This window comes from Canis lupus, chromosome 20, assembly GCF_011100685.1.
Source record: "Canis lupus familiaris isolate Mischka breed German Shepherd chromosome 20, alternate assembly UU_Cfam_GSD_1.0, whole genome shotgun sequence".
In the NCBI taxonomy this organism is placed as follows: Eukaryota; Metazoa; Chordata; class Mammalia; order Carnivora; family Canidae; genus Canis; species Canis lupus.
Window position 1 is genome coordinate 36,574,493 of NC_049241.1, and position 12,084 is coordinate 36,586,576.

Below are 12,084 nucleotides of genomic sequence, written 5' to 3' on the forward strand. Positions count from 1 at the left end.
GATGGGGCCCTGGCAGCCTTTCTTCTCTGCTCCAGCCTCTCCCTCCCAGGCACAGGGGAGATTTTCCTTTCTCCAAAGTATGCAGACAGTAGGCCCAGTGGGCAAAAGCTCATTTGTACATAAACATTTCACCCTTCACTTGTACCGGGCATTATTTTTCATGTTAAAACATTGATATGAGTTTCATTTCACTTAGCCCCAGTGGGACTTCATAGATGTTTTTACAATCAAGACAGGAGGGTCACAGACTGTTAGAACTACAAGGGGGCCTCTGAGATCACATGAAGCATCTCTGTGATTTCAGATGAGAGACTTGACCAACTGGCTTCGGGACACACAGCCAGGTGTGAGAAAGCTCTCCTGCTTCCCACCTGGCCATGCTTGTGGTGTATGCTTAAACATCCTAGGATACGTTTTGATACCGGTATATGTTGATGTTGATATGCATATTGGTATGCCCTTACAATTATACTTAATATACTTAAATACTGGTACACATTGGTATATATTGGTATATCCTTAAAAGGCCACACACTAAGAGTTCCAAAAGCCAAGCAAGACAATAATTCATCAGCTTTGGTTTGCTGTCCTGCTGACCTAATTAACCTCCAGAAACCTGGTATACAAGCAGACCACCTCCAGGATGTGAGCCCAGGAGAGAGAGAGAGAGACAGACAGACAGACAGACAGAACGAAGATCAATGTGCTGTGGTGACTACTGGGACTTTATGAAAATCTACGTTTAAGTAAACCCCTGGGGAAGATTCCTGGAACACATGCCCTTTCCCTAACTGGCTGCCACAGCATCACAGCTGCCCCGTTCAGGGCGAGGCACTCTATCCCTTTCAGCACAGATTCAATGGTAACTGCTGACAAGCGGTGAGGCTAACTAGGGGTGCAGGCAGAGACCATCCTCTCAGTTCCAGCATGTCATCTACAGGCAGAAGCAAGCCAAGGGGCCATCTGCATGCAGAGGAGCTGTAAATCCTTTCCCTCACACATTCCAGGGAATTTTCAGAACTCTGTTGGGCAAGTTTTCATTTCTTAAAAATATAAGTTATAAAACTATTTCCAGGATCTGGGTGAAACCAGGCATTAGGATAAGCCTGTGCCTAGAATGGGATGCTGACTTGCACTGCAATTTGCCTGCTGAAAACCTAGGAAGCTCAGGGCCACGGCTTTGCAAGCTACTCCAGGCACCAGGATCCCCGAGAAGAGCTTCGGGGCAGACCCCGAGGCTTCGATGTGGGCGTGCTGAGCATAGGACCCGAGGGCTGCTGCCAATGAGGAGATGATGCCAGACAGCAGCCCTGCGGGCCCTGGACTGCAGACAAAAGCCACCCTGGCCTCTGCAGGTGGGGTGCCCCTCTTGGAGAGTCCTCTGTGGATGGTGTGCCACATTGCTTCTAAGATCTGCTGCTGGGGTCTGGATGCCATTATGGGCAATGCCACACGAAATAAACCAGGGAAATTCGCTATTTCTCAGGCCAGCACAACTAACTAGCATTTTCACCAACACATAAACATTCCTCTGTATACACTATCCAGAACAACATACTTTTCAACCAAATCTGCCTGGCTTGGGAGTTCAGAGGGAATCCAACACACACACACACACACACACACACACACGGTGAATGAGTCTGTATGTGGGTTCAAGTAGGCAGCCTCAAAATTATGTTCACCAGTAACAGGTACAGCAAACTCTCCAACGTACTTCCTTCAGTGATACAGGCTGCTCAGGTCAAAAGACACAAGAAGGAATGTCAGAGAAGCTGGGTCTTTGTCACTGGTAATGTGGGGACAAGTCTTTTCCCTCTTCCTCCTTGGGCTTAGTTGGCTAATCTAGAACATGAGCTGTTGGGTGATATCATCTGTAAGACCCATTTACCTCTGACCTGCTTGAACTGCTATAAAGAGGAAACACCTACAGGCTGTCTGGTTTTACCACCATCACCAAGGGGGTTTTCCTCGCACTCCCCCAGCTCTGCAAAGAGAGCAGGAAAGGAGCAGTATTATGAAGCCCCTGCCCACTGCCCCTCCGGAGTGCTGCCACGAATGTGGAAGTCTGCCCAGCAGAAGCGTTCCCAGGTCACCTCCAGGCAGAGCCACTGGGGAAGGGAGCACCCCTCGAGAGTCATCAGCCAGCCGCAGGAGCCCTGGGACCCATGCCAAGTGAGTGCAGAGCACCCCAGCCTCCTCCTCCAGCCTGGCACACCAAACAGCCTCCTTCACTGATGTCCTGGGCTTCTCGGAGCCTCGCCCCCTTGTTCTCCACAGAACAAACTCTCTTGCATAGTCAGGGATGCCTTTCAGAATCTGCCTCCACACCTAAATAGCCTGAACCTTCTCACACCTTCCTTCCAATGGGTGGGGGCATGAGGTTGGACAACTGAGCAGTGGCAGTCATGGTTGCCTTCCTTGGGAACAGGGGATCCGAAGACAAGATCTTATGGTTTTTTTTTTTTAATCTTATTTTCATGACAGGCATGAGCAGTGCCATGACATCCCCTGAAGGAATTTGCCTGTGCTTGCTAGTGGTGACACGCTTAGCTGTCACAGGGTAACAGACTCTGGTTGCTGTAAAGAAGCCAGTCTCTTCTTGGGGAATGTGGGTCAAGGCCAGACCAAGGTTTCTGTGTCTAAAGCAAGAACGATGCCCTGACAATAATTATTCCTGTATGACTAATGACGTGTGGAGCATGGCATCCATGCGAGGGTCCTGCCCTGTCAGCATCATCAGGGGTCTTCTTCAGGCTCTGCGGGTATCTCAGTCAATTAAAGACCTCACCCACTCAAAACACAAAGTTTCCTGAAAATAAGGCTTCCTCCTTTCCCTGCATACCTCAGAAAGCCAACAAAACATCCCTGAAAAATCACAGGGTGCAAACTCCTGCTCAGGAGGATGAGCACCTACATGCCCAAGGAGAGGTCTCTTCTCTTCTGGGGACAAACCACTCTTCATCTTATGGTAACCTGCCCAGAGCCCAGGTCCTCAGTCTTTGATAATATTTTTATCTTTTGTCAGTGACATCATTTCCTGCTTACCTGAAGTCCATCCTTCCTGCAGAGGCCTCCAGAGGCTGCATCAAGGCCAGCTCTTCTTCATAAGCTTCTGTAAACTACTAACCCTATGGGAGCTGGCCCCAGCTCTGCCCCGGAACTGGCTGCCCACCCCCATGCAGGTTCCTTTTCTTCTCAGGACCACCATGTGCTGTTCTCTGGAGGTTGATACTCTCTGTCCTCGTCTATGTCAAAAGCTTTTGGTCCAACCACCCATGGCTTATTCCCATTTCTGTAGCCTATGAGCTCAGCATTCCCATAATGGCAGAGGCTACTACCAAGAAAATAGTGCATTGTGTCCCCTCTGCTCCCTTGGCAGTTGGCTTTGTGTGCCTATTTACACTCAAACAGACTTTTCCTCCAGAGTCATCCCAACCAGGGCCGACCTCAGTGGCGATAACTAGATAAATCGTGTGGTGTGCACAGGCAACACTTTGCACTGCTCTAAGACTACAGTGAAGGCTTGGCAGGCAGGACAGGATGCCAGCTGTCTGTATCAACTGCTCTGCATGCAGATGGTCCTGACACTGACCTCAGGGTTTCCAGTGATGGTCTACGTTTAGCATTCTTTTTTCCAGCACAGCTTGAACATTAACTGTGCCCCACATGAGCCCTTTCTGCATTCCTGCTCACAAAGGCAAGTGCCCCCCAAATCTTGGTATCCTAGAAGTATATTTTTAACTTCATTCTTGAAACTGGCACTACTAGCTTTAGTATGTCCTGGGCAAACCAGCCAGAGGGTGAAAAACCAGCAGGCCATTTGAAAAATGCAACCTAGAAAAATCAAAATCAATCAAATAACATCATTGGAATTTCTAAACAGTTTAGATGAAAAAGGATCATTGGGGAAAAATGTTTAAGAAGTCTGTCTTCCAATCTAAGAACATTCATGCTGAATTAAATAAATGTTCTGAGTGAGTTCAGCTGCTTCTTTAAAAGGTATAGTTCAAACAAAAAGGAAACTGCAATGCTGTCTTGGCAAAACCACACATTTGGGGTAAAGACAAGAAGAAAACAACATGACCAAGGCTCAAAGGAATCAAGCAGTTGAAACATAGGCATCTTACAAAAACACACCACACGGGCACATGCACTTCACACCAGGCCTATGTGCAAGGAGAAAGCTCCAGAAGCCCTGGGAGAGGAGTCTCCCAACGGGAAGTTCAACCTCAGTCATTTACCGTGATCCTTAGCCCTGCGTTGTCGAAAGCAGCAAAACTTCCTTTTCTTCTTATCCTCTTTTAGCAGGTCCGCCACTGTGACTCCTTCAGGTGGAACACAGGCAATGTCATTAAGGTTCGGTAGAGGGCAGCAGGAGCAACGCAAACAGAGCCAGAGGACCCGGGAGGAGGCCAGATCCCTGGGCTCTGATCCTTGAAACCCGAGCTGTCCTCCTCCCTGGTGGACAGTGGACATCCACAGCTCGGGGTCTGACTGGTAGAGGGGAGGTGCACTTTCTACAGCTAGGACACCAGGCACATGTCTCTAAGAACCTGTCCTAAATAACCAATCCACCAGAGACAAAGCTTCCTAGGGGTTGGCCACTCCACCAAGAGGGCGTTCAGCAGCTGTCAGCAGTCCAGGGCACTGACCAGCTGGGCAAGCCTGGCCACTATTGCTATGTGGGGAGGACACATGGGAGTTGAAAAGGTGAGCTCTGGACTTGGACAGCCCAAGTCTAATCTCAGTCCGGCCACTTGATGACCTGACTGGATGACCACGACAGGTTACCTGATTTCGCTAAGGCTTTGCTTACCTTAGCAAGTGGTAAACAGTAAATACGGTAACATAAGCATTGGCAAGGTATGACCAACCATTACGAGTCTAACTCCCCTGTGGCCACTAGGTCACAAGAAAAAGAGTTCTAGGGTCTCCAGCTCCCTCTGGCTCTGGGATAGGATATCATGATATTAGCTGGGGGGTGCTCAACTGCAGGGTGGGGCCGTGTGCCCAGAAGGGGAGCTGCAGGGACAGTGGGGGTAAGCAGAAGGAAAGCTGAGTGGGCAAGGACACGAGGAAACAGGTACCTGCACGCATGACTGGCGGGAATACCAATGGGTACCAATGGCAGGACACGTTTCTAAAATGGGTATCCTCTCCGACCCAGCAAGTTCCTTTCTGGTACTTTCTCCCACAAGAATGTGAACATGCATGTGCAAATACAGGCGCATACGTATGTGGGGATTAGTGGTGGCTCGTCTGCAGACTAGCAGAACCTGGGTTCAAATCCCAGCTTGGCCACTTTGATGGACACGTGACCCTAGGAAGCCACTTAACCTCTTCATGTTTCAATTTCCCCATCTGTCAAGCTCTTGTCTCCCAGGGCCCTGTGAGGAATAATGGATTAGTGCACCCCCTGCCCTCAGAACAGCGTCTGACACACAGGAAGCACTTGATAAATGTGAGATGTTCTTATTCTGCATTCTTTTGTTGAACAAATAAGCACTAAGAAACTCCTATGTGTGGCAAGGACCATGCTGGGTGCCAGCCACACAATGGAGAACAGAAACAGACCCTGTTCCTCCTCTCCCTCAGCCCCACTCTCCCTGCGAGGAAGACATTAACCAGACCATCACACAAATGAGTGTAGAAACACACCTCTGACAACTGCTATAAAGGTCCAAGGGCTAGAGAGGATATAGTCCATTGTGGCAGCTTTATAATGGCAATTTAGTGAAAATAGCCAAAATGCTTTTTAAAATGTCTATGGCACATGATTCAGTGAGAAAGGCAAGTTACTAAACCATCTGAGCAGGATAATCTTTTTTTTTTTTTTTTAAGATCTTATTTATTTGAGAGAGAGCAGAGAGAGAGCATGAGTGGGGGTGAAGGGCAGAAGGAGAGGGACAAGCAGGCTTCTCGCTGAGCAGATCCCAGGACCCAGGGATCATGACCTAAGCCAAAGGCAGACGCTTAGCTGACTGAGCCACTCAGGCACCCCTGAGCTGGATAATTATGTTTGGGACATATGTTCTCACATGCACAGGTGAGGTCTGAAAGAACAGGCCCCCAACTGCCCAGTATGGTTCTCTCATACTTCATACACTTTGATATCATATGAATTCTTGGCAATGAGCAAATATTACCTTTGCAATTAAAATATATTAAAAATAAACACACGCAACCCTGACTTGGACTCTACAATCCTGGCTGGAGAGCCTTTTCCTCATGTCCATGCTGGGGCAACCATCCTTGAGTCTGTCTCCCACCAGCTCTTAGGAGACCCACCCACGGCAGGCATCAGGTCCCTGTGACACCCCAGTGGGGGCGGGGGTGTCTCCCAGCTGCCCCCACCGCTGGGCTCACCCCTGGTGGCTTTTCTTGTCAAAGGCACTTCCAGCACCCTCTCCAGAGAGAGAGGGCAACCCTTCTGACGCATGTTTACCATATGTACCTCTAACTGCTGTTTGCTTTACAGCTTTCAAATGAGTATTTTCCATTTTGAATTTGCATCCTGAGGTAGTTTAACTGTGATGAAAGCAGTTTTATAAGTCATATTTTAAAGACACAAGCTTTGAAACAGGACCAATAAACTTCTGTGCCGTGTGCTTGCAATAAACATCTATGCCATCCCTGGTTCCCTACCCACCCCCAAATCAAACATCTCCGTAAAGGGCACCTGAGAAGCACATGCGGAAGGGAGGGGACAGCTGTGGCACCCCTGCACGCAAGACACCGGGGGCGGGGAGAAGCAGAGCCCCAACGGGAGGGGCAGGGGCAGTCTTTAGGAGCTCCAAGGAAGAGATCTCCCTGTGGACACCATGTAGCCCCACTTACAGATATTATTGATCATTAATAGTTCCACAGTAAAACAGCCCTGCTTTTCTGGCCAGAATTTTAGAATGAGCTCCCTTTAAAACGATTTCATTATTTTTAATGCCTTTTTTTTTTCCTTAAAAAAAGACTAATCACTGACAATGAGAAGAGTTTAAAATAGAATTTTAGGCTTCCAGATTTTAATGGCCCTAGAAAAACGCCATTGTTAACACAGAAGCAGCTGCATACGTCTAAAAAATCACTTTGAGATTTGGCAGGGTTTCTTAAGAAATTTGAAGCTCAGCAAAAAGTTAAATAAATTATCCTTGAAAATGTCCCAAATGCTTAACTTCCAAGGGAATTTGGTCCATTCAATTAACCATGTAACACCAGCTTCCTAACAGCAAAATTTATAGAACGGACATTTAAAATATTCCATGAATGCACAAAGCTAGAGCCACCAGACAGCCCAGTTACAGCCCAGACTGCTTCTCCTTCTGTCCTTTTTCAAGTGAAAGCCTGAATCAGCGGGATATTCAGTGTGATAGGGTTCAGGAGTTCCCAAGCCCAGCTTCACCCAGCACCTCCAGTGAGTAGCAGACAAAGCCGTGCATGGCTGGGTCCCACTGCAGACAAACAGGTCTTCGTCAGGATGGGGGTACAGCACCAGGACGTGTTGGTGCTCCCCAGCTGGCTGTCATGTACAGCCAGAGTTGGGTACCACGGACGCAGAGAGTGACATTTTAGTGGATCAGAGAGAAATAATAATGTGTGTGCATCTCCAAGCACTCGATTTGACATCTGCTCTCTGACGGCAAGCATCAACAAACCACACGTGGACATTGAGCCAGAGAGCCAGGCTTTGGTATCTCAAACATGACTGGTGAACAGTTTTATTTTCCATCAATACTTTAGAACTTTACAGTCTCTGAACAGGAAAGTGAAGGAACGTGGTCTTAAGGAGGTCCTTAGCCTGAGGATGGTTAGAGGTCTAGCAGAATCTGCAAGAATTATTCTGTTTAGGTCAAGTTATACTGTAGTCTGATGACAGCAATAGCAAGTACTCCTCTATCGTTATAGTGACTCCTGCCAGTTATCAAACCTTAATGCTCACGACAACCCCATGAGTAGATATCTTTATCCCTTTCTTACAGACAGGGAAATGGGGACTCAGAGACATTGGGCAGACTGAAGTCCAAATTCCAAGTCACAAAACTCAATCTCAGCCAATTCCAGACAAGGGGCATCAACATGCTGTCTAGCCTCTACCTCCAAGGCTCATGACGTCTGTTATTAATGGCACCTGATGCCTGAGGCTTGGCTATTGCAAGGGCTTCCTGTCACATTGTCACTTAACTCCCCCATGTCTGGAAGGAACCTGCCCCAGTTCCAACCAGGACCCAGCTGAAAACCACAGTCAATGGTATAAACATCACAAGGCAATATGGATAAAAGCCAGGATCCCTAGGGAGTGCCCCATCCCCTTTCCCAAGAAAAACAGAGGAGCAGGGCTGAGGTGTTAAGTCTGAGGGCCTGGATCTTACACACCCAGGGAGCACGCAGGCACTGGCAATGCCCACACTACACTGCTTGCTACCAGGTGACAGACCAGAGACCTGGCATGTGCAGGTGGTAAGTGAACCACTGTTAGCTGGTGAGGGGGACAATACAGGCTTTGTGAAAACCCTCTCTCCCTGGGGTTTCTCCCTGTGACAGGAATAAAATGGCCAGCAACCACAGGATGTCCCAGGGAAACCCTAGCAGCTCTCCATCTCCAAAAAGGTCTGGGCTACCAGCAATATATGCAGGAAAGCCCACTTCCTCATTGGGAGGAGACCTGAGGCTCTCATCTTAAGTCAGTTAAATCCCTATCTGGTTCCCACAGCCTTGAATCAAGGTCTTTATTTCAGACCCTAATCATCAGTGCTCCAGGCATCTGGAAACCCCAGCACCTGGCAAAAGGACTCTGATGCAGAGCAAGAGTGGCCCACAGAAGCGCGTACTCCTCTGGACTGGATGTCAAAGCTGGTGCCCCAGGTTGAGTCACACAGCACTGTGCACAGCAAAAACCACAGAGCAAGCGTTCTGGAGACACAACCCAGCCTTCCTGAGTTAGGCGTCCTGATTGCAAAGTGAATTCCAAGGATTTACAGCTTATAAAGAGTGCTTATTTCTTTCCTTGATTATACTACTAAGCAATGCACTTAAGGGTTTGGAACATTTACAGCCTTTTGTACCTTGTTTGTACCATTTCCTCAGTCTAAGAAGTACTCCGCTCTCCCCACCTTTTGAAGCCACAGGGTGCTTCTCTCTGGACCTTAGCAGGAACACCACCTCTTCCAGGGAGCCTCCCCTTGCATTCCCCCCAGACTGCTACACTGTGCCCTTTGGGGCTCCCACAGCAGATGGCTGGCCCCTGATCACAGGGCCAGCTTGCCCATTCCATTATATGCTAAGGCACCACTTCTCTGTCTTCCCTCCACAGCTAGGTTTCCAAAGGCAGAGGCACTGATTTTGTCATCATGTAGCCAGGTCCTTTACACATGGTGGCAGGCCACAGGAAGTACTGGGCTACAACAGAGTGAACGAGGGCTCTCAGGACTATCAGAAGACATTGCCTCGAGTCCAGCAAAAATGCCCACTCCTCAAACCACAGAACCACCACACCTGATGCTGGCAGCACTAATGGGGACCCCTGTCCATTTCCAAAGCTGGGGCAATAAAGAGATGAAAAGACACCAGCCTGAAAGGCACACGCAGCTCCCCCCTGGACACATCTCAACTGGCAAAGGAGGGTGTTGTGCTCGGGAGAAGGGCCAATACTTGCGCTGGCTTACACACAACATGAACGTTCTGAGAGGGAGGACAGGCCGGCAGACCTCTCCAGGTCAGCGCCAAAGCTGCAGTCTGCAAACGAAGAGGGAGAGCGTGTGGTAGGCATCCCCCATGCTGCAGGTACGGCCTGTTGCCAGCCATACTGTAGGTACGGAAGCAGCAAGAAGACCATGGGGATTCAGACTCAAGTGCTCTGAAGACACAGACACCCTTCTCAGACCCAGTGTCCTAGAGGACATCCCCAAGTTTGGAACTAGAAGGAATGCCCCCCCATATGAACTCCAATCTCAGAATCAGCATACAAAAACAGCTCTAGAAATCCTCCAGCAACTTCCTGATGTTCAGGAAATGAGTCCCCAGTCTCTTCCCCGAGGGAGCAGCATCAGGGACACTGGGAAGCAGCAGGGAGGAGTCCGCACCCTGCTGGATCCCCAGGAGCACACAGGACGGAGTCAATCATTTGCATCTGTGACAACAGGAAACCCACACTCCCAGTGGAAGCGCAGACCCAGAGTCCCCAGCTAGAAGTAACCAAAAGGCCATCTCAACCATGGGCTGCTCAGCCTCCACTTGCATGATCAGCTGCCTACAGAGACAGCACAAACTGGCCTCACCCACCCAACCTCCCTGCCCCATTTCCCCTAATCAAGCCAAAGGAATGAACCAACCCGTTTCCTCCTCACACCTCTGCTGTGGCTCAAGATGTTTCTCCTGACACTGACTAACCTCAGACCCATCAATCCTTCCAGGATCGGGGCCAATGTCCCATAGGTCCTTGCTGGAGCCCCAAAGCCAGTCATCACCCCCTCAGCACCAAGTGCACAACCTGCTGCCCCTCACCACCTGCATGTCTGGCCCCTTGGGTTGCATCTTAGCATGCATAGGCCTGCACTTCCCCCAGAAGGAGCAAACCACATCCCCTCGATCTCAGGAGTGCCCCCAGCAAATAGTACCCGCCTTGCTGAATGAAGGAGTGACCACACAACATCTTAGGGGTGGGGCATCTTGCTGAGGGTGGGGGGTGCTCAACCAGCATCTTCTATGAGGTGGGGCCCACCTGGGTTCTCCAGGCCTCAAGGGATGCATGCCTTTGAGATAGATTCTTGGTCTTTACCATCAACTATTCTAGATTTGAAACAAACCACAAGCATCTCAGTCAAATCTACTGCTGAATTTCAATTACTCCTTTTACCTGAGGCACAGGTGGCCCAAGAAGAGTAAAAGTGGTAAGAGAGAAACGTTGGTTGGTTCATGGCAACGAACTCCAGGGGTTGATGGGCATTGGGCCCACAGCTGCAGAAAGTGCTTGAGGGACCTGGTGCCAGGACGGGATACCAGGGGAGTGAGCTCCAAGAAGCCACACTGACTCACATGCCTCCTTACCCTGCCCAGGCTGCTGAACTGGTTTCTTCCCAGCCCTTGATGGGCTAAGCATCTGGCTTCCCACGTGAAGCACAGGTGGGAGCCATGTCAGATGGCAGGAGAATGGAGAGGGACCCTGGTCTTCAAGTTCTCATCCAGTAACACAACTCACTTTGCAGGGAAGGAGCCACAGCTTCCCTGCACCCCCCATGCTGCAGGGTCAACATGCATCTCACCATAGCTGGTGCCCTCGCAGAAGGGGCTCCATGAATTCCCAACGAGTGAATGCGACTCACCCTCCTCAACCTTAAAACCCTCCTCAACCTTAAAATTCCCAACAAGTGAATGCAACTCGTCCTCCTCAATCTAAAATCCAAACTTTGGGCAGGATCTCAGAGTCAGTAACAAAGCACTGGTCCTCTCTGCTGGGCAGAGAGAAGAAACCAGGCAGCTGAGAGGAGGCCACCTGTCTCACAGGCTGGGTCAGGGGGAGAAACGTCTCTGCCTGGTGGGTGCCTGAATCACCTCCGAGCTCTCTCTGGTCAGGAGTGGGAAGGTGTTACATACTGTTTCGTTTGCTTTCCTCTCCTCCTTCTTCCTCGTTCTCAGGATCAATGTCTTCTGCTTGGGTGATCCAATCCAAGTAGCCCTTTAGATCCTCCTCCAGCTGCTGCTTCTCCCGGAGCTTCTGGAAATCTCCCCGGGCTTTAGCCTTCTCTCTTTCCTTTGAGAATTCTCTGAGGGAGGTAGAGAGAACAAGCACATGTCAGGACATCCTTGGGGACCTGGACCAGGAGCCATCTGCCCTGCTGCGCAACAGTCTTGTGGCAAGACACACGGCACTGAGTATGGCCACATGAGCACAGCAACAGAGGCCACACACGTGGACAGGACAGAGGAGAGTGTCTTCTTAAGCGAGATTGTGAGTGTCAGAGCTGCAGAGACCACACCAACACACATGTGCTATCTCTTAGAAAACGAACAATCCCAAGAAGCCCAGACCTACAATGCCACATACTGTGATGGCAGGCCTCCTGACATCCTCAAAATTAGCCTGAACTCAGACAT

General features: G+C 49.7%; 1 protein-coding gene across 21 annotated transcripts in view; it reads right to left on the reverse strand.

Annotated features, from left to right (window-relative positions):
- CACNA1D (calcium voltage-gated channel subunit alpha1 D) overlaps positions 1-12,084 on the reverse strand; it is a 297,961-nt gene that overhangs the window by 92,626 nt on the left and 193,251 nt on the right. For all 21 annotated transcript variants that reach the window (XR_005374892.1, XR_005374891.1, XM_038566156.1 and 18 more), the window contains exon 9: positions 11,584-11,753. Coding sequence is in view for 19 of the 21 variants with exons in the window: in XM_038566156.1 (XP_038422084.1) it covers positions 11,584-11,753 (170 nt within the window). In the remaining 2 variants the exon portion in view is untranslated. The remainder of the gene's footprint in view (positions 1-11,583; positions 11,754-12,084) is intronic.